The sequence below is a fragment of the Tursiops truncatus genome, chromosome 12, assembly GCF_011762595.2.
Source record: "Tursiops truncatus isolate mTurTru1 chromosome 12, mTurTru1.mat.Y, whole genome shotgun sequence".
NCBI classification, from domain to species: Eukaryota; Metazoa; Chordata; class Mammalia; order Artiodactyla; family Delphinidae; genus Tursiops; species Tursiops truncatus.
In genome coordinates, this window is record NC_047045.1 from 2560202 (window position 1) to 2582502 (window position 22301).

General features: G+C 34.3%; 1 protein-coding gene across 1 annotated transcript in view; it reads right to left on the reverse strand.

The window, feature by feature from the left end:
- EYS (eyes shut homolog) overlaps positions 1-22301 on the reverse strand; it is a 1685417-nt gene that overhangs the window by 1131110 nt on the left and 532006 nt on the right. Inside the window, exon 17 of the mRNA XM_033867388.2 lies at positions 8068-8213. Within this exon, the coding sequence (XP_033723279.1) occupies positions 8068-8213 (146 nt within the window). The remainder of the gene's footprint in view (positions 1-8067; positions 8214-22301) is intronic.

Consider the following 22301-nt stretch of genomic DNA (forward strand, 5'->3'; position numbering starts at 1 on the left):
TTTGATAATTCTTTTTTTTAATTTTTTATTGGAGTATAGTTGCTTTACAATGTTGAGTTAGTTTCTACTGTATAGCAAAGTGAATCACCTATACATATACATATATCCCTCTTTTTTGGATTTCCTTTGCATTTAGGTCACCGCAGAGCATTGAGTAGAGTTCACTCTGCTATACAATAGGTTCTCATTAGTTATCTATTTTATACATAGCATCAATAGGGTATATATGTCAATCCCAATCTGCCAATTCATCCTACCACCACCCCTTACCTCCTTGCAATCCATACATTTGTTCTCTACATCTGTGTCTCTATTTCTGCTTTGTAAATAAGATCATCTATACCATTTTTTTCAGGTTCCACATACATGTGTTAATATATGATATTTGTTTTGCTTTTTCTTATTTACTTCATTCTTTCTGACAGTCTCTAGGTCCACCCACGTCTCTACAAATGACCCAATTTCATTCTTTTTTGTGGCTGAGGGACATTCCATTGTATATATGTACCACATCTTCTTTATCCATTCCTTCTTTGACAGACATTTAGGTTGTTTCCATGTCCTGGTTATTGTAAATAGTGCTGCAATGAACGTTGGAGTGCATGTGTCTTTTTGAATTATGGTTTTCTCAGGGTATATGCCCAGTAGTGGGATTGCTGGGTCACATGATTGTTCTATTTTCAGTTTTCTAAGGAACCTCCATACTGTTCTACATAGACAGCTCTCCTTTTGCTTAAGGAGGTAAAAGCCCAGTCCTCAGAAAACTATAAGATACTGATGAAAGAAATCATCTTTATTCATCAGGGAGATTGGTCCATAATTTTCTTTTTTTGTAGTATATTTGTCTGTTTTCGGTATCAGGGTGATGGTGGGCTCATAGAATAAGTTTGGGATTGTTCTTTACTCTGTAATTTTTTGGAAGAGTTTGAGAAGGATGGGCATTAGCTCTTCTCTAAATTTTTGATAGAATTCACTTCTAAAGCCATCTGGTCCTGAACTTTTGTCTGTTGGAAAAATTTTAATCATGGTTTCAGTTTCATTAGTTGTGTGTCTGTTCATATTTTCTGTTTCTTCCTGGTTCAGTCTTGGAAGCTTATACCTTTCTAAGAATTTGTCCATTTCTTATAGGTTGTCCATTTTATTGGCATAAAGTTGCTTATAGTAGTCTCTTATGATGCTGTGTATTTCTGCAGTGTCCATTGTAAAGGTTTATCAATTTTGCTTTACCTTCATGAAGAACCAGCTTTTAGTTTTATTGATCTTTACTATTTTCTTTGTTTCTATTTCATTTATTTCTGCTCTGATATTTATGATTTCCTTCCTTCTACTAACTTTGGGTTTTGTTCGTTCTTCTTTGTCTAGTTCCTTTAGGTGTAAGGTTAGATTGTTTAATCAAGACAATATGGTACTGGCACAAAAACAGAAATATAGATCAACAGAATAGGAAAGAAAGGTCAGAGATAAATCCACACACTTATGGCCAGCTAATCTATGACAAAGGAGGCAAGGATATGCAGTGGAGAGAAGACAGTCTCTTCAATAAGTGGTGCTGGGAAAACTGGACAGCTACATGTAAAAGAAATAAATTAGAACAGTCCCTAACACTATACTCAAAAATAAACTCAAAATGGATTAAAGACCTAAATGTAAGAGTGGACACTATAAAACTCTTAGAGGAAAACATAGGAAGAACAATCTTTGACATAAACCACAGAAATATCATTTTTGACCCACCTCCTAGAGTAATGGAAATAAAAACAAAAATAAACAAATGGGACCTAATGAAACTTAAAAGCTTTTGTACAGCAAAGGAAACTATAAACAAGACAAAAAGACAACCCTCAGACTGGGAGAAAATATTTGCAAAACAATCAATGGACAAAGGATTAATCACAAAAATATATAAACAGCTCATGCAGCTCAATATTTAAGAAAACAAACAACCCAATCAAAAAATGGTCAGAAGACCTAGATAGACATTTCACCAAAGAAGACATACAGGTGGTCGAGAAGCACATGAAAGGCTGCTTAACATCATTAATTATTAGAGAAATGCAAATCAAAACTACAATGAGGTATCACCTCACACCAGTTAGAATGGGCATCATCAAAAAATCTGCAAACAACAAATGCTGGAGAGGGTGTGGAGAAAAGGGAACACTCCTACACTGTTGGTGGGAATGTAAATTGATACAGCCACTATGGAGAACAGTGTTGAGGTTCCTGAAAAAACTAAAAATAGAATTACCATATGACCCAGCAATACCACTACTGGGCATATACCCAGAGAAAACCATAATTCAAAAAGACACATGCACCCCAATATTTAATGAAGTACTATTTGCAATAGCCTGGTCATGGAAGCAACCTAAATGCCCACTGACAGATGAATGGATAAAGAAGATGTGATACATATATACAATGGAATATTAATTAGCCATAAAATGGAAGGGAATTGGGTCATTTGTAGACACATGGATGGACCTGGAGACTGTCATACAGAGTGAAGTAAGTCAGAAAGAGAAAAGCAATTATCATATATTAATGTATATATGTGGAATCTACAAAAATGGTAGAGATGAACCAGTTTCAAGGCAGAAATAGAGACACAAATGTAGAGAACAAATGTATAGACACCAAGCGGGGAAATCGGAGGGGGTGTTGGTGGGATGAATTGGGAGACTGGGGTTCGTATATATACACTAATATGTATAAAATAGATAACTAATAAGAACCTGCTGTATAAAAAATAAATAAAACAAAATTTAAAAAGAAAAAAGGAAATCAAAGATGACACAAACAGATGGTGAGACATACCATGTTCTTAGATTGGAAGAATCAGTATTGTGAAAATGACTATAGTACCCAAAGCAAACTACAGATTCAACGCAAGCCCTATCAAATTACCAATGGCATTTTTCACATTATTAGAACAAAAAAATTTACAATTTGTATGGAAAAACAAAGGACCTCGAATAACAAAAGCAATCTTGAGAAAAAAAAAATGGAGCTGGAGGAATCAGACTCGCTGTCTTCAGACTACACTACAAAGCTACAGTAATCAAGACAGTATGGTTCTGGCACAAAAACAGAAATATAGATCAATGGAACAGGATAGAAAGCCCAGAGATTAGGTGACTTATGGTCACCTAATCTATGATAAAGGAGGCCGCAATATACAATGGAGCAAAGGCAGCCTCTTTAATAATTGGTGCTGGGAAAACTGGACAGCTACATGTAAAAAAATGAAATTAGAACACTCCCTAAACCAAACACAAAAATAAACTCAAAATTGATTAAACACCTAAATGTAAGCCCAGACAGTATAAAATTCTTAGAGGAAAACATAGGCAGAACACTCTTTGACATAAATCGCAACAAGATCTTTTTTGACCCACCTCTTAGAGTAATGAGAATAAAAACAAAAATAAAAATATGGGACCTAATTAAACTTAAAAGATTTTGCACAGCAAAGGAAACCATAAACAATACAAAAAGACAGCCCTCAGAGTGAGAGAAAATGTTTGCAAATGAAGCAACTGACAAAGGATTAACCTCCAAAATATACAAACAACACATGCAGTTCAATATCAAAAAACGAACAACCCAATCAAAAAATGGGTGGAAGACATAAACAGACATTTCTCCAAAGGAGATAAGCAGCTGGCTGACAAACACATGAAACATGCTCAACATTACTAATCATTAAAGAATGCAAATCAAAACTACAATGAGACCTCACTTCACACTGGTCAGAATGGCCATCATCACAAAATCTACAAACAATAAATGCTGGAGAGTGTGTGTAGAAAAGGGAACCCTCTTGCACTGTTGGTGGGAATGTAAATTGATACAGATTTGACAATTCTGTTTAAAAAAAAGAAATGTAGTTTAATAAGCATATAAAAAGGGAAAGATTCAAAAATGAGATGAGAAAGAGGTTAATATCAATATTTATATGCTGGTAGTAGTGACATAGTATGGATGAAGGAATTTATGTTGCAGAAAATAATGTCAGGATGAATGTCCTTTAATGATAGGTGATAGAGGACAGAAGCAATTTACCGGTAGAAGGGATAACCGCAGACAGGAACAGGGAAACCAGAGAAAAGCACAGTGTATGACTGCAGATCTCTGCAGGATGCTAGTTGTTAGTGGGAAGATAAAGAAGTTCTCTTCTGATCACTTTTACTTTCTCAGGAATATGAGAGACAAAGATTTAAACTGAAATTTAAATAGAGGGAAGATTGATGGGAATTTAAAAAGAGAAGAGAGAGCCAGAAATAATAAGCTAGGATGCTGGGAAACTGGATTGATTAGTGAGAAGCAGCATCTGTCAGAGGCACCAATGGCTTCCTTGAGGTCTGTGGTCAGGAAGTCAAAGTAAGAGCAACCAAGGTAGAGTGTGAGAGTCTGTGTGTGTGTGTGTGTGTGTGTGTGTGTGTGTGTGTACACATACTTGTATTTTTTTCTCCTGTTGTATGCCACCCATGTGAATGAAAAATATATGGGAGGTTGGGATTAACTTCAGGATAGAGGTGTTTTGATATGAGTGTTATGGAAGGAGACAGAGGCAGGATAATGCAAGTAAGGCAGTGGTTATAACTGTGAGCCATGGAATTAGGTTGGGCAAAAAGGAGATAAGGATCTGGTAGGAGGAAGAGGCAAAAATGAGGTTTGAATGTGGCATCAGTGAACAAGAATTCTTGAGAGAGCTTTGAGTTTCCTGCTCACCTCTTCAGCCAATGCCATGCTGTGCTGCTGCCACTGGCTGTAGCACATCTCTTAATGGTTCCATTATGTATAAAACATAAATATCTGTTATTAGGGAAATGTTCTCACCTTTATAGTTTATTAAGTACAATTTTGATTTTTGATATCTCTTAATCTATTTCTTTATCTATACACATATATATGTATCTACCAATATATAAATGGCATGTCAATCTTAATCCAAACCAGTTTTTTTCAAGGCCTTTTCTGATTGCTTTCTTTAAATTCACCTCCCCAACTCCTAACCTTATCCCAGCCCTTTATAATCTCTTTTCTACATAATTTTTCCCAATGGCAATTAATATATCTGCTCTATACCATGTTAAGTTATGATCTCTCTCAAATATATATATATTAAGGAGAGAGTAAATATGAATGAATTACTTTTTATGATCATAGCTTTCTAGAAGTATGAGAATTGAATCCTCCAACCTTTCCAGGAAGCAGTTTAGCAGCTGCCAGTCTCTGATACACCTGGCCTGAAATGAAGGCTAAATCAACTCAGAATTGACTACATCTACAGAGACACTTTGGTTACATCAGTTACTGTGTAGTGATTTCAAGCTGAGGGGTCATAGCAGACCACCAAACCAGGTGTGAGACCCCCTTCACAATGGCCTATGAGTTGGGTATTTGTAAACTTCCAACAAATCTTTCTGAAATTAAGAAGAAAACTCATTTATTCCAATATGAGAAGCCTACACTACAGTTAATGAAAAAGCAAGCATAATTTTCTGAGTTCAAAATTCAAATTTTCCTTGGAAAACAGGCCACACAAAATCCAGTTTAGAGCTTGAAAGGAAGCCCATGGAATCATTATTCCTTAAGTGGTCTTCCCAAGAATCAGTTATACATATGTGCTATATGAATATGGGTTTATGTGAGCATCATCCCAAAAAAGCTTGAGACCCCAAAATAACTGAAAATACAGTGTTTCAGAACCCAATGAATCAATGAGAGGAAGTTGAAGATTTTTCATTAAAAATAAAAAGGGACATAATTTGACTCATCAATGGTTTATAAAATGATATTTAGTTCAGTGATACACTTTACTATTTATATTTTATTAACTGTTCATCATTCATGAATATTTATGGAGCACATATGAGGTGAGGGCATTTCTCATCACCTCTGCTGGGCAGTGCTAATCTAACTCACTATAATCTGTCACCTGGACCATTTCCAAAGCTTTCTGATAGGTCTCTCTGCTTCTATTACTGAAACTCTCTACTTCATTCTCCACACAGGAGTCAGCATCATTTAATGAGCATGTAAATTAAAAACAAACAGAATGTAAAAATTAAACCTTTCATTTTCAATCTCACTCTGTTCTCAAATTACTGCTCCATTTCTTGTTTCCTTCTTTAAAAATAAAATATTCGTTTAATAAACTGTGTATTCATCTCAGCACTTTTCTCATATTTTCTCTTAAATCCACTTCAAACAGAATTTTGCACCCTCCACTCCAGCAAAACTGCTTCCTTGACAGTGTCACCAATGATGTTTGTATTGCTAATGCCAATGGTTAATACTTAGTCCCTATTTTACTTGACATAATAATATTTGACAACATTGATCACTCCCTCTACATGAAATAATTTACATGCCTTTCCAAACTCTATCTGCTCTTGTTTTTCCTCCTGTATCACTGACTGCTCTTTTAAATTTCCTTTGCGAGTTCTTCCTTCTCTCCTGGATCCCTAAATATCACAGTGCCTCTGGGCTCAGTCCTTGGTCCTCTTCTCTCTTCTATCCACACTCACTCCTTTGTGAGCCTACCCAGCACCACAGTTGTATATCTGAAGACCCCCACATGTATATTTCAATTGGAGACCACCTCATACAGCCAACTGTGAATTCAGCTTCTCCACTAGGGTGCCTAATTGGCAACTCAATCTTAGATTTTGAAACAATGCTAAGAACCATAGCTTGCAGTGAAATAGGTTGTGAAAAGAAAAACAAAGAACACATTAATCCTTCAAATTTTAGGATGAATTTAAAGTATCAGAACAATGTGTTATATCAAGTAATTTTACAAAACATGTTTCTCAGTCGTATTCAGCTCCGTGTGTCATTTCTTATTTTAACAATGTTAGCGTGGTAGCAGCTGCAAAACAATAGCATGGGGAATGGTATTGCTAGTTGGATATGTGTGGTCCCAAGTACAAATCTCAATCATTTGGAAGATGAGGGGCAATCTGAAAGTTAGAAAAGATACTTTTATAGCCAGAATGTATTGCTTCTTATTTATGTAATAACAGCTGTAGACTGTAGTTCATTTTTTTTTTTTTTAATTTCAGCCAAGACTTCTGTGTCTGTAACAATTGTTACCAAGGTAACCTTTCCTGAAGTTATCATTATTCCCCAGGAAGATACCTGTATATATTTTCTTCAGGGGTCAGCTTCCTATTGCTTTTGACCACTTATTCACTGGAAATCCTTCTAGTTCTTTATCAGTTTTGCTTTTCAATATCATTTCTATTTGTCTAGTTTTTTGTTTTTTTGTTTTTTGCTTTTTACTCCTAAGAGTATAGAATCTAATATTAGATTCACTTAGCCAGCTTCTCTCAGGAAAGAAACACAAAAGATCACAGTGGTGAAGAATTCAGGCATTAATAAATTATGATTTGAGATTTGAATATATTCTTGCTGGGCCCACATAATTAATATTGGTATGCCAAAACTATATAGCTTTTTGTATTTCATAAAAGCAAATTCTCAGCAGAAGTTTAGAGGGCTAATGTTCTTTCCTAAGTTCATTGATGAATTTTGCATTTATTTTTGGATAGAATTTATGTTGTGGAATGAATGATATTGAGGCAACTGGCTCCAAATTGTATTTTTCTCCTGGAACTTTAAATTCACAAGGGCTCCTGGATTGATTTCTAGCATATAAGTATGTTTAAAAGAGCTAAACTTACTCTTTATATTTTTTTAAAGTAACATTTGTGTAATGGATATAACAGTACTGTTTCTCTTAGATTATTCATACAACAATGCCTTTTCTGTATTACAAGCATATAAACATACTTTAGATAAACTTCAATTCAAAAAAGCATAAAAATGTAAAATACCTTGATGTATAATTCATATATTTCTTAATGTTTAGTTAATTTTAGATTAAAAGGCATAAATTTTGTTTTTACTAGTTTCTTTTACAAGAGACAAAGAGCCTCTTGACCCTCCTGCCCCACTTGCATGGAACAGGTTAGTTCAGGATTTGCAGAGTAGATATGAGGATGCCAGTTATTTACAACCAACATGTTGATACAGACAGAGCAGGTAGAAATTTACCTGAATAACCAGGAGCACAGAGGCAGATGTATCCACTTGTTCTTTTGACACAATTTTCTCCATCGGGACAACGTGAGATTTCACATTCATTTATATCCAGTTCACAGAAAGATCCGTGATACTCGGGTTCACAATTACATAGAAATCTAGAGAAAAAAAGAGAAATAATGTAACAACAAATAGCATTTCATTATATACATAATTCACATATATATTAAATTTCAAACTTTCAACTAAACTTACAGAAATTGAAATATTTTTATTTAATTTTTTTCTTTGAAGAAAATACAATTCACCTATGTTGGTTTAAAACCTCGGGAGTTCCCCAAGTCAAATTATAAACTGACCCCATATAGAGAGAGCAAGAATAAACCAAAGAAAGAGGCAGACCACCCCAGATCAGTAGATGGCAGGTTTAATACATAAGGGAACTTAAGTTAGAGGCTTGTCTTGGGAGGTCACAAGATGAGTAGATCTCTGAACCTGCCCACCAGAATCTTAAGAGTTTATATAGACACCTTAAGGAGGATTAGTCGTGTACCATCCAGATGGTCTCAATAACACATTATCATCTCAAGGCTGTATCCTTGATGTGGTTCCTAGTATGGGAATGGTGGGAGGATGCACATATCAAGAATGGGGATGGAGTTAGGCGCCTCCCATTGCCCTGGTCCATCTCATGAGTCAACCAAAGGTCAAGTCCACTTGATGACCTCCTCCAACAATCTTCTAGATATTTTTCTCCTTAAAAGTTCTTTATTTGGGAGTGTTTTTTTAAAATGAATGTATTTGGGTAAAAAATTACTGGAATTTCATAGATACTATTGACCTTAATTCTGTACCTGTATTTCTTTTGTTATAGTATAAATATCACCTTTAACTATATTCTATGTTGAAAATTGAAAATTATTCTCTCCATGGATTGAATAACATTTTTTCCTGATACTAAAGTCCTTCTGATTAATTTTTAAAAAATTATTTTAACAAAACAATTTCATTAGTGATTAATTATAGTAGCAGATGTTGCAGAAATTGAAGGTTATTCAATGATTAGATGTTGGGTTCAAAGTGTCATGAAATTAATGGGCAGAGGGACTCTCAAAAGCCTTGTCATTGAGAATGACTTCCAGAAACTTCATCTGACCCCCCTTTCAATGTCCAGCTGTCTCCTCTTTATCTTATGCATCAGCGTCTGATGACTCTGAGTTGCTGAGTTCAGATTTGCCCTCAACTCTTATTTGGAAGTGTTTCTTTGTTCTTATGAGCATTTACTTCTATTGAGTCAGATCCTGTCTCAATTGACTCTTGACTGCTTTCCTCTGTAGTCTAAGCTGTGGCAGCTACAGATATAAGTACATGTGGCAAGATCACTTTGAATTTATTCTCAGTCTCTTCTTGGATATTGTGCCCACCAAGTTTATGTTTAAACATCTAGTCAGTCTGTATCTGTTTGCCAGAAGGGAGAAGACCAATCCTCCTTAGATGAATTGTGACTAGTTTTAGTGTGTTGGTGGAATAGCATCAGTAAAAGCAACAACCAAATAATTGATGATAAAACAAATAAATAATGTTAAGAGGAAGAAACAAGTAATTTAGTCTTTCCTAATTTAACTTCTATATTCATAAAAATATTAATGAAAACATGGAACAAATTTCTATAGATAAAATTAAATTGAGAGAAAAGTGCACTTAGCAAAACAAGCTCTATATAGTTGCAATTCTCCCCCATCTTGTAGAAGCCTAGAAAAAAGCTTTATCAAATATCCTTTCAATGTTTTTTTTCTTTCTTTTGGCTGCACCATGGCATACAGGATCTTAGTTCCCTGACCAGGGATCGAACCCATGCCCCCTGCAGTGGAAGCACAGAGTCTTAACCATTGGATGACCAGGGAAGTCCCTCAGTGTTTTTGAGACAGATTTTTATTCTGATTTTCTGAGGAAACCTCTTCCTAATTGTTTTGACATAATCATAATTTCAACAAAAATCATAACCACCAGAAATCTAATATATCCAAACTCCCCATTCACCACACATTAATTTACTGAATGCCAAACATTAGTCATATACCCACACCCAAGTGTAAATAAGCTTGGTTTTGCTTTTGAAAGTCTCATAGACAATTTAGGGACATGGACATGTAAACCAGGGCAGTAAAGATATGCCAATAAAGACAGGTGTACAATCCTATAAAAGCAGAGCTAACTTCTAGAGAAAGTGACAGAAAAGGTTTTACCAGTTAATCATAAAGAAAGAGTGGAATCTTTGAATGTGTTGGACAGAACGCATTAAAATTGCATGTCTAATGTCATGCTGGTATAAGAGAGTACTGTACTTCTCAAGAGCTCTCAACATGGTAGCAAAATGACTGTAACCACTTTTTTAGGGTAACGTTAATCCAGTTACTATAACTCCCTGAAGGTATGTTCAAATGGGGGAAATTTTCTCCATCTCCACTATCTCACTAATATCTTCCTATCCATAAAGAATCTTGTAAATGCTTTCTAAAATCAAGATATACTTGCTAATGATATTGTCCTTAATTGCTGTTGTGTGTTCTCAGTGAACCCATGATGATTCCAAGTGATCATAGAGTAGGCTGGAGCTGGGCACAGTGTTCTCAGGTGTGGCAGTAAAAGGTATGTCCAGGACATACATTTTTTCATACTGATAAACTTGAAAATGTTGTATTACTACAAAATACATAATATAATGACTTTAATTTCAATTTATACATTTGTTGCATGTACTTAGGACAGTTTTATCATATTTCCAAAAGTTGCAAAATCTACTTGGTAGTCTGAAATGTTGAATATTAGAAGTTATTTTAGGACATCTTTCTTCTCAAAGATAGATTTATAATAATGACCACTGACTTTCTCAATCTAATCTAAATAGCAATTTATTCATTAAACTTATAGAGCTTCCTCTCTTTCTGTCTCTCCTTTATTTCTCTCATTTTGAAAATGAAGAAATATCCATATCCCTTGTCTTTTGCCACCCAAATTTCATTTTCTGTGATTATAGAAAAGTTCCTGAGTGGTTTCATGATCAAATCAGTACTCTAGAATCTGGAGATTTCAACCAACTTAAAATAAGAGATGTTCTTCATTGATGGTTCTAACTGAATCATCTCTATATAATTTGCCAAATGGTACTTTTCTAACTCATCATTTATTCTACATTTACCAGATGACTTTTGACTGTTAGGAGGAGCTTTTCATTTTCTTTCATTCATTTATTCATTTGTTCATTTATTCAGTTATTGATTTGTAGCTATATGAATTCATGATTTTTATTTTATTCACTGTGTCAAATATATAACTATTATATTGATTTTGATACTCAGTTTGTGTGAGATTCGGATAGTGGGAACCTCTTCAAGCTGTCTCGAATCTTTTTGACCCATCTCCATCATTCTTTGAGCACTTGCTTACTTTCTAGCAAGATGTTCCAGGTTTGTCTTACATTTTTCCAGTCCTAGATGTGAAATCAGCCATTTCTCCTAGGAGTCCTGGCTCCTTTAAGTGAAGAGTGGTATTTAGAAGTCAAGATAATTTGTATGTGTATGTGTGTGTGTGTGTGTATACACATATATGTGTGTCTGTATATGCATACATATATGTCCATATCTATATCTTTGTGTATGTGTGCATATATGTATATTATAAGCATACATATTAATGCATGAATGCATACTAACACCCCATTTCTAATTTGACATAATAGGATTCATTTTAGTTTAGCCAATTTCTATGTCTAAAATCCTTTTTTATAACAATGAGAAATGTTGTTTTCATTATTTTAAACATATTATTATTTACTTCCTCCATCAGTTAATGTGAAAATTTTCATGTTCTTTGTCTTCCTATGGTGAAGATGTGGGATTTTTTTTTAATTGAAGTCTAATTGACTTAAAATTGTATATTAGTTTCAGGGATACAAAATAGTGATTCAATATTTAATATATAATAAAATGATCACAATGATAAGTCTAATTACCATCTGTCACCATACAAAGTTATTACAATATTATTGGTTATATTCCCTGTGCTGTACGTTACATCCCTGTGACTTATTTATTTTACAACTGGAATTTTGTACCTCTTAAACCCCTTTATCTGTTTTACTCATCCTCCCACCTCCCACCCAGCTGACAACGACCAATTTGTCCTTTCTGTCTGTGAGATATCACTTCACACCTTTCAGAATGGCTTTTAACAAAAAGACAAGAAATAACAAGTGTTGTCAAGGATATGGAGAAAAGTGAACACTTGTGCACTGTTGGTAGGAAGATAAATTGTTGCAGCTGCTATGGAAAACAGTATGGAGGTTTCTCAAAAAATAAAAAATAGAACGTCCATATGATCCAGAAATTCCCTTTCTAGGTATTTGCCCGAAGAAAATGAAAACACTAATTTGAAAAGATATCTGCACCCTAGTATTCAAAAGAGCATTATTTACTATAACCAAGATATGGAAGCAACCTAAATGTCCATCAACAGATGAATGGATAAAGAAGATGTAGTATTTACACACAGTGGAATATTATTAAACCATAAAAAATGAAATGTTACCATTTGCAAAAACTTGGATGGACCTATAGGGTATTATGCTAAGTAAAATAAATCAGAGAAAGACAAATTCCATATGATTTTACGTGTATGTGGAGTCTAAAAAACAAAACAAATGAACATACACAAGAAAACCCATAATAGTTTTTGTTTGTTTGTTTGTTTGTTTGTCTGTATGGTAGTTTTGAGAAGGTATGTCAAGATTAGATTTTCTTACCTACCCAGAATTATCCTTTGCTCATTTTTCAATTATAATTACCATCTAACGTTTAGCTTTGTGGATCCTTCTATAGTTTTTACTAAAACTTATATTCATTTATCACATCATATTAGGGCAAATTTCCATGAAGATCAAATCTTTATTCCAGAAAAGAGCTTCTACCTTGAATCTCTGTGTATAGTCTTTCCCAGGAAAATTAATGTATATATATGTACTCTCTTTCCCTCCTTCCCACTCTTCCCCCCACCTCCCTTTCTCTTTCTCTTTCCTCCCCACTCACCCCTACACCTCTCACTAGGAGAGGCAAGCACAGTGTTGAACACTCCCAATTTGTTCTCTCTGCACTTAACCTGGCCCTTCAGACACTTAGAAAATGAAAGTGCATGGTTGTGTCAAAGGATCCTCGACAGACATTTCCTCCTACTGGCTTCTAGCTAAAGGACCCTATCCCTTCAACACTTCCTTCTATTATTACCTGGGGAGGTTCCCATCCCTTCTTTATTCAGAACACATCTACCTAGGATGAGGGGAAAAAAACAAAATTGAACCTTTTTATTAACATCTTAAGTGACCCATTTAATTTTATAATAGTTATTGTACTATACTAAAAGTCTCTAAAACATTTCTTCTTTCTGATGAAACTTTAACCACTTTTAAAAGAATGCATATAGTAAACATATCCTACTTCAAAGAAACAATTAAGACCATGAAATATGTAATATATTATTTTTTCAAATTTTTCTTGATTTTTGAATTTTATTTTACTTTTTTTTACAGCAGGTTCTTATTAATTATCAATTTTATACATATTAGTGTATATATGTCAATCCCAATCTCCCAATTCCTCACACTACCACACCCCATCGCCACTTTCTCCCCTTGGGGTCCGTATGTTTGTTCTCTAAATCTGTGTCTCTGTTTCTGCCCTGCAAACCGGTTCATCTGTATCACTTTTCTAGGTTCCACATATATGCGTTAACATACGATATTTGTTTTTCTCTTTCTGACTTACTTCACTCTGTATGACAGTTTCTAGATCCATCCACGTCTCTACAAATGACCCTAGATGTTCCAAATAAAAGATAAGACTTCTATTTCAAAAGTTTCAGTGGAATTAAATAGGTTGTCAAGGTTTTGAACATTTTTGTTTAAATTTCTTTTAATTTGGTAGTGATATTAAAATTTTTACTTATATTTTCAACGTACTTTTCCAATCACCAAAATGCATTTTAACAGGTGACTTCTGAAAAAGCTTCAATACATTAAAATAAAGTTGAGATTAAGAAGAGCAATTATAATTTACATGAGGCAATTTTTCCATGATGAAAACAGATGGAAAGATGCAAAATAATCACAGGGGCATAGAGCCCTAAGATGAACCTCTGCTTTACATTAGTCTTTTATGTTGTTTTTTTATCTTACTTCAGATGAGTAAAGAATTAATAAGTAGAGAAATTGTTTTTATGCTTCTAGAAAGCTGACTTATTTTAAAATATAGTGACTGTACTGATTAAATCATATTAAAAGATCCAAGACAAAGTATAGAGGATTCTTTTTTTAACATCTTTATTTGAGTATAATTGCTTTACAATGGTGTGTTAGTTTCTGCTGTAAAACAAAGTGAATCAGCTATGCTTATACATATATCCCCATATCTCCTCCCTCTTGCACCTCCTCCCACCATCCCTATCCCACCCCCCTAAGTGTTCACAAAGCACCGAGCTGCTCTCCCTGTGCTATGTGGCTGCTTCCCACTATCTATTTCACATTTGGTGGTGTATGTATGTCCAAGCCATGCTCTCACTTCGTCCTAGCTTACCCTTCCCACTCCCCGTGTCTTCAAGTCCATTCTCTATGTCTGTGCCTTTATTCCTGTCCTGCCCCTAGGTTCTTCATAAACATTTTTTTAATTCCATATATATCTGTTAGCATATAGTATTTGTTTGTCTCTTTCTGACTTACTTCACTCTGTATAACAGACCCTAGGTCCATCCACCTCACAACAAATAACTCAGTTTCTTTTCTCTTTATGGCTGAGTAATATTCCATTGTATATATGTGCCATATCTTCTTTATCCATTCATCTGTCAATGGACATTTAGGTTGCTTCCCTGTCCTGGCTATTGTAAATAGAGCTGAAATGAACATTGCAGTACATGACTCCTTTTGGATTATGGTTTTCTCAGGGTATATGCCCAGTAGTGGGATTTCTGGGTCATATGGTAGTCCTATTTTTAGCTTTTTAAGGAACCTCCATACTGTTCTCCATAGCAGCTGTATCAATTTACATTTCCACCAACAGTGCAACAGAGTTCCCTTTTCTCCACACCCTCTCCAGCATTTATTGTTTGTAGATATTTTGATGATGGCCATTCTAATTGGTGTGAGGTGATACCACATTTTAGTTTTGATTTGCATTTCTCTAATGATTAGTGACGTTGAGCATTCTTTCATGTGTTTGTTGGGAATCTGTATATGTTCTTTAGAGAAGTGTCTATTTAGGTCTTGTGATCATTTTTGGATTATATTGTTTGTTTTTTTTGATATTGAACTGCATGAGCTGCTTGTAAAATTTGGTGATTAATCCTTTGTCAGTTGCTTCATTTGCAAATATTTTCTCCCAGTCTGAGGGTTGTCTTTTCATCTTGTTTATGTTTTCCATGGCTGTGCAAAAGCTTTTAAGTTACATTAGGTCCCATTTGTTTATTTTTGTTTTTATTTCCATTTCTCCAGGAGGTGGGTCAAAAAGGATCTTGCTGTGATTTATGTCATAGAGTGTTCTGCTTATGTTTTCCTCTAAGAGTTTTATAGTGTCTGCCCTTATAGTTAGGTCTTTAATTCATTTCGAGTTTACTTTTGTGTATGGTGTTAGGGAGTGTTCTAATTTCATTCTTTTACAGGTAGCTATCCTGTTTTCCCAGCAACAATTATTGAAGAGGCTATCTTTCCTTCATTGTATATTCTTGCCACCTTTATCAAAAATAAGGTGACCTATGTACATGGGTTTATCTCTGGGCCCTCAATCCTGTTCCAGTGACCTATTTTCTGTTTTGTGCTGGTACCATACTGTCTGGATTACTGTAGCTTTATAGTAGAGTCATAAGTCTGGGAGCCTGATTCATCCAGCTCCAGTTTTCTTTCTCAAGATTTCTTTGGCTATTTGGGGTCTTTTGTGTTTCCATACACATTGTGAAATTTTAGCCAGACTCATCAAGAGAAAAAGGGAGAGGACTCAAATCAATAGAATTAGAAATGAAAAAGGAGAAGTAAAAACTGACACTGCAGAAATAAAAAGGATCATGAGAGATTACTACAAGCAACTATATGCCAATAAAATGGACAACCTGTAAGAAATGGACACATTCTTAGAAAAAGCACAATCTTCTGAGACTGACCAGGAAGAAATAGAAAATATAAACAGACCAATCCCAAGCACTGAAATTGAGACTGTGATTAAAAATCTTCCAACAAACAAAAACCCAGGACCAGATGGCTTCACAGGTGAATTCTATTAAACATTTAGAGAAGAGTTAACACCTATCCTTCTCAAACTCTTCCAAAATATAACAGAGGGAGGAATACTCCCAAACTCATTCTATGAGGCTACCATCACCCTGATACCAAAACCAGACAAAAATGTCACAAGGAAAGAAAACTACAGGCCAATATCACTGAAGAACATACATGTAAAAATCCTCAAAAACATACTAGCAAACAAATCCAACAGCACATTGAAAGGATCATACACCATGATCAAGTGGGGTTTATCCCAGGAGTGCAAGGATTCTTCAATATACGGAGATCAATCAATGTGATACCCCATATTAACAAATTGAAGGAGAAAAAACACGAATTTCTCAATAGATGCAGAGAAATCTTTTGACAAAATCCAACACCCTTTTATGATAAAAACCCTCCAGAAAGCAGGCATAGAGGGAACTTACCTCAACATAATAAAGGCCATATATGACAAATCCACAGTCACCATCATTCTCAATGGTGAAATACTGAAACCATTTCCACTAAGATCAGGGAAAAGACAAGGTTGCCCATTCTCACCACTATTATTCCACAAAGTTTTGGAAGTTTTAGCCACAGCAATCAGAGAAGAAAAAGAAATAAAAGGAATCTAATTCAGAAAAGAAGTAAAGCTGTCACTGTTTGCAGATGGCATGATACTATACACAGAGAATCCTAAAGATGCTACCAGAAAACTACTAGAGCTAATCAATGAATTTGGTAAAGTAGCAGGATACAAAATTAATGCACAGAAATCTCTAGCATTCCTATACACTAGTGATGGAAAATATGAAAAATAAATTAAGGAAACACTCCCATTTACCATTGCAACAAAAAGAATAAAATACCTAGGAATAAACCTACCTAAGGAGACAAAAGACCCGTATGCAGAAGACAATAAGACACTGATGAAAGAAATTAAATATGATACAAACAGATGGAGAGATAAACCATGTTCTTGGATTGGAAGTATCAACATTGACAAAATGACTATACTACACAAAGTTATCTACAGATTCAATGCAATCCCTGTCAAACTGGCAGTGGCATTTTTCACAGAAGTATAGAGTTTTTAATGAGAGTTTTGATTTAAAAATATTTTTGTAGTATTAAGATTTGACCTATATATATATATCAATAGATTATTTTATATGAAACCTACAGTCAAATCCAAAAATGAAACTATAAAATGTTGCTGGTGAAACTTTACTCTAAGAACTTCTTAGCCTGTGTTATAACAATTGAAATTTTGTGAGAATTTATAATACATTTTAATGCAATTTATTCCTTTTTCTTGTAACACTAAACCAGCATTCCTGAGCAACTCTTCTTTGTATGTAATGGCATTTGTTAATCAAATAATTATTAATATTTTCTATTTGAAAAATGAATAAAGAGTCCTGTATTAAAATTTTATGAAGTTAAACACTCTAATATTTTTTAAAAAATAACCATTTATAAAATATGATATAAATCTTACTCTCTGTTCTTTAATAAGTTTTCATTTTTTAAGAGATACAGGCATGTTTAAGTATACAAGCATATGTAATAAAAAGTAAAAACAGTAGTTTGAACATTTGCACATAGAAAAATATCAAACTTAATATTAATCTAAGAGGATATTGAATACTCTATGATATGCATAGTTTACTTTTAATGTTTCAATTTATCTACATCTTTAAGATGCTGTATTTTAAGGTGTTGTACATTCTGTGTACCTCAAACAAAATGAAAAGAAGGAAAGTATGCATATGGATTGTTCTTCTCTCTGCAATTTTTTGGAAGAGTTCGAGAAGGATGGGTGTTACCTCTTCTCTAAATGTTTGATAGAATTCTTCTGTGAAGCCATCTGGTCCTAGGCTTTTGTTTGTTGGAACATTTTTAATCACAGTCTCAATTTCAGTACTTGTGATTGGTCTGTTCATATTTTCCATTTCTTCCTGGTTCAGTCTTGGAAGGTTTTGCTTTTCTAAGAATGTGTCCATTTCTTCCTGGTTGTCTATTTTATTGGCATATAGTTGCTTGTAGTAATCTCTCATGATCCTTTTTATTTCTGCAGTGTCAGTTTTTACTTCTTTTTCATTTCTAATTCTATTTATTTGAGTCTTCTGTTTTCTACCTAATATATTTTCTCCACAGAGTAATTATCTTTAAAATAGTCTTTTATGTCATTATTATAATTTTAGTATAAAAGGTCAGAGGTTTAATCTGAAACAATGGTGCTATGGCAAAGTATTCAGTTGACTAGAAGTCATTCAGCTTAATAACTGGTTTCTAGGTAAAAATTTATAGAAAAATGTACACATTTTGATCTGTATTTAAATGCACCTTAACCAATCATTTTCAACTTTATAACAGTAAAGCACTGTTAAAATCATGAACATCACACACCATAAAAGAATAGTGATAATGATTTTGTTATAATAACAGCAGCCAGCATTTGAAAAAAATTATTCTTCTGTATTCTTTGAATGGAGCTGTCACTATTACTCTAATTGTTCTGGTGAATTCTCTATTTAGCTATACTTTTTCAGTAGGTTGGCATTATTGTTACTGACCTAAGTGAACTGATGAGTATAGCTTAAAAGGACATTATCTCTATGGAATATCAAACATAAATTATCAAGTGTCAAAAATGTCAATTCCAGTATCCAGTTTTGCAATGACTTTGTATATGAATTGGGGCTGTCATCTACATGCTGTCATAGCTCAAGGAATTCGCCTTTAAATGATGTCATCAAGTATTAACTGTTTCAGACCTCAGATCCAATAACCAAGAGGAAGGAAGAGATTAAAAAATATGGAGGTAATCATGAAGTGTTTTGCAATAAATATCATTTTCAACATGTTTCTTGTTATAGTGTCTATAGTTTAATTCAATTTATACTAAATATACAGATACAAAAATTGGTTTTAAGTGAGTTGTTAGATTATTTCAATTTTTTAAAATATCGTTATTGGAGTATAATTGCTTTACAATGGTGTGTTAGTTTATGCTTTATAACAAAGTGAATCAGTTATACATATACGTATGTCCCCATATCTCCTCCCTCATGTGTCTCCCTCCCACCCACCCGCATCCCACCCCTCTAGGTGATCACAAAGCACCAAGCTGGTCTCCCTGTACTATGCAGCTGCTTCCCACTAGGTATCTGTTTTACTTTTGGTAGTGTATATATGTCCACACTAATCTCTCACTTTGTCCAAGCTTACCATTCGCACTCCCCATATCCTCAAGTCTATTCTCTAGTAGGTCTGCATTTTCATTCCCGTCTTGCCCCTAGGTTCTTCTGACCATTTTTTTTCTTTTTCTTTTTTTTTTTAGATTCTATATAAATGTGTTAGCATATGGCATTTGTTTTTCTCTTTCTGACTTACTGCATTCTGTATGACAGTCTGTAGGTCCATCCACCTCACTACAAATAACTCAGTATCGTTCCTTTTTATGGCTGAGTAATATTCCATTATATATATATATATATATATATATATATATATATGCCACATCTTCTTTATCCATTCATCTGTTGATGGACACTTAGGTTGATTCCATGTCCTGGCTATTGTAAGTAGAGCTGCAATGATCATTTTGGTATATGACTCTTTTTGAATCAATGGTTGCCTTAGGGTATATGCCCAATAGTGGGATTGCTGGGTCATATGGTAGTTCTAATTTTAGTTTTTTAAGGAACCTCCATTCTGTTCTCCATAGTGGCTCTATCAATTTACATTCCCACCAACAGTGCAACAGAGTTCCCTTTTCTCCACACCCTCTCCAGCATTTATTGTTTGTAGATATTTTGATGATGGCCATTCTGACCAGTGTGAGATGATATCTCATTGTAGTTTTGATTTGCATTTCTCTAATGATTAATGATGTTGAGCATTCTTTCATGTGTTGGTTGGCAATCTTTATATCTTCTTTGGAGAAATGTCTATTTAGGTCTTCTGCCCATTTTTGGATTGGGATTTTTGTTTTTCTGATATTGAGCTGCATGAATTGCTTGTATATTTTAGGAGATTAATCTTTTGTCAGTTGCTTCATTTGCACATATTTTCTTCCTGTCTGAGGGTTGTCTTTTCGTCTTGTTTATGGTTTCCTTTGCTGTGCAAAAGTTTTTATGTTTCATTAGGTCACATTTGTTTATTTTTGTTTTTATTTCCATTTCTCTAGGAGGTGGGTCAAAAAGGATCTTGCTGTGATTTATATCATAGAGTGTTCTGCCTATGTTTTCCTCTAAGAGTTTGGTGGTATCTGGCCTTATATTTAGGTCATTAATCCATTATGAGTTTTTTTTTTGTGTATAGTGTTTGTGTAGGAGTATGTTGTGTAGGTGTTGTAATTTCATTCTTTTACATGTAACTGTCCAGTTTTCCCAGCACCATTTATTGAAGAGGCTGTCTTTTCTCCACTGTATATTCTTGCCTCCTTTATCAAAGATAAGTTGACCACATGTGCATGGGTTTATCTCTGGGCTTTCTATCCTGTTCCATTGATCTATATTTCTGTTTTTGTGCCAGTACCATACTGTCTTGATTACTGTAGCTTTGTAGTATAGCCTGAAGTTAAAGAGCCTGATTCCTCCAGCTCCATTTTTCTTTCTCAAGATTGCTTTGGGTATTCGGGGTCTTTTGTGTTTCAATATAAATTGTGAATTTTTTTGTTTTACTTCTGTGAAAAATGCCAGTGATAGTTTGATAGGGATTGCCTTGAATCTGTTGGTTGCTTTGGGTAGTAGAGTCATTTTCACAGTGTTGATTCTTCCAATCCAAGAACATGGTATATCTCTCCATCTGTTTGTATCATCTTTAATTTCTTTCATCAGTGTCTTATAATTTTCTGCATACAGGTCTTTTGTCTCCTTAGGTAGGTTTATTCCTAGATATTTTATTATTTTTGTTGCAATGGTAATTGGGAGTGTTTTCTTGATTTCACATTCAGATTTTTCAACATTAGTGTATAGGAATGCCAGAGATTTCTGTGCATTAATTTTGTATCCTGCTACTTTACCAAATTCATTGTCACTTCTAGACAAATTTACTTCTCGTTTTAATGAAATCCCAATCAAAATCCCAGCAAGTTATTTTGTGGATTTTGACAAACTGAACCCAAAATTTGTATGGAAATGCAAAAGACCCAGTATAGCCCACACAATATTGTAGAAAGAAAAAAAAAAAAGTAGGAGGACTGACACTATTCAACTTGGAGACTTACTATAAACCTCTGGTAATCAAGACCACATGGTATTATTAAATAACAGATAAATAGACCAAGGGAACAGAGTAGAGAGCTTAGAAGTAGAGTCCAATAGATACTGTCAACTCATCTTTGACAAAGGGGAGGAAGGCAATACAATGGAGAAAAGATGGTCTCTTCAATAAATGGTGCTGGATAAACTGGACGTCCACATACAAAAAACAAACAAACAAACAAAACCCAATCTAGACAGAGGCATTATACTCTTCATAAAAATTAACTCAAAATGGATCACACACTTATTGCAAATGAAAAATTATAAAACACCTCAAAGGTAATGAAAGAGAAAACCTTGATGACCTTGGGTAAAGAAAGAAAAATATCTAGATGATCTTGGGTTTGGTTATTTTGTAGATATGACACCAGAGGCATGATCTATGAGAGAAAGAACTGATAAGCTTGTCTTCATTAAAGTTTTATAAAATCTGCTCTGTGAAAGACAATGTCAAGAGGATTACCCGACAAGCCACAACCTGGAAGAGTGTATTTGCAAAAGACATGTCTAGTAAAGGACTGACATCCAAAATATACAAAGAACTCTTAAAACTCAACAATAAGAAGACAAATAACCCAATTTAAAAATAGGCCAATGACCTTAACCAACCTCAACAAAGAAGACATAATGAGGTCAAAGAAGCAATGAAAAGATGCTCCACATATGTCATC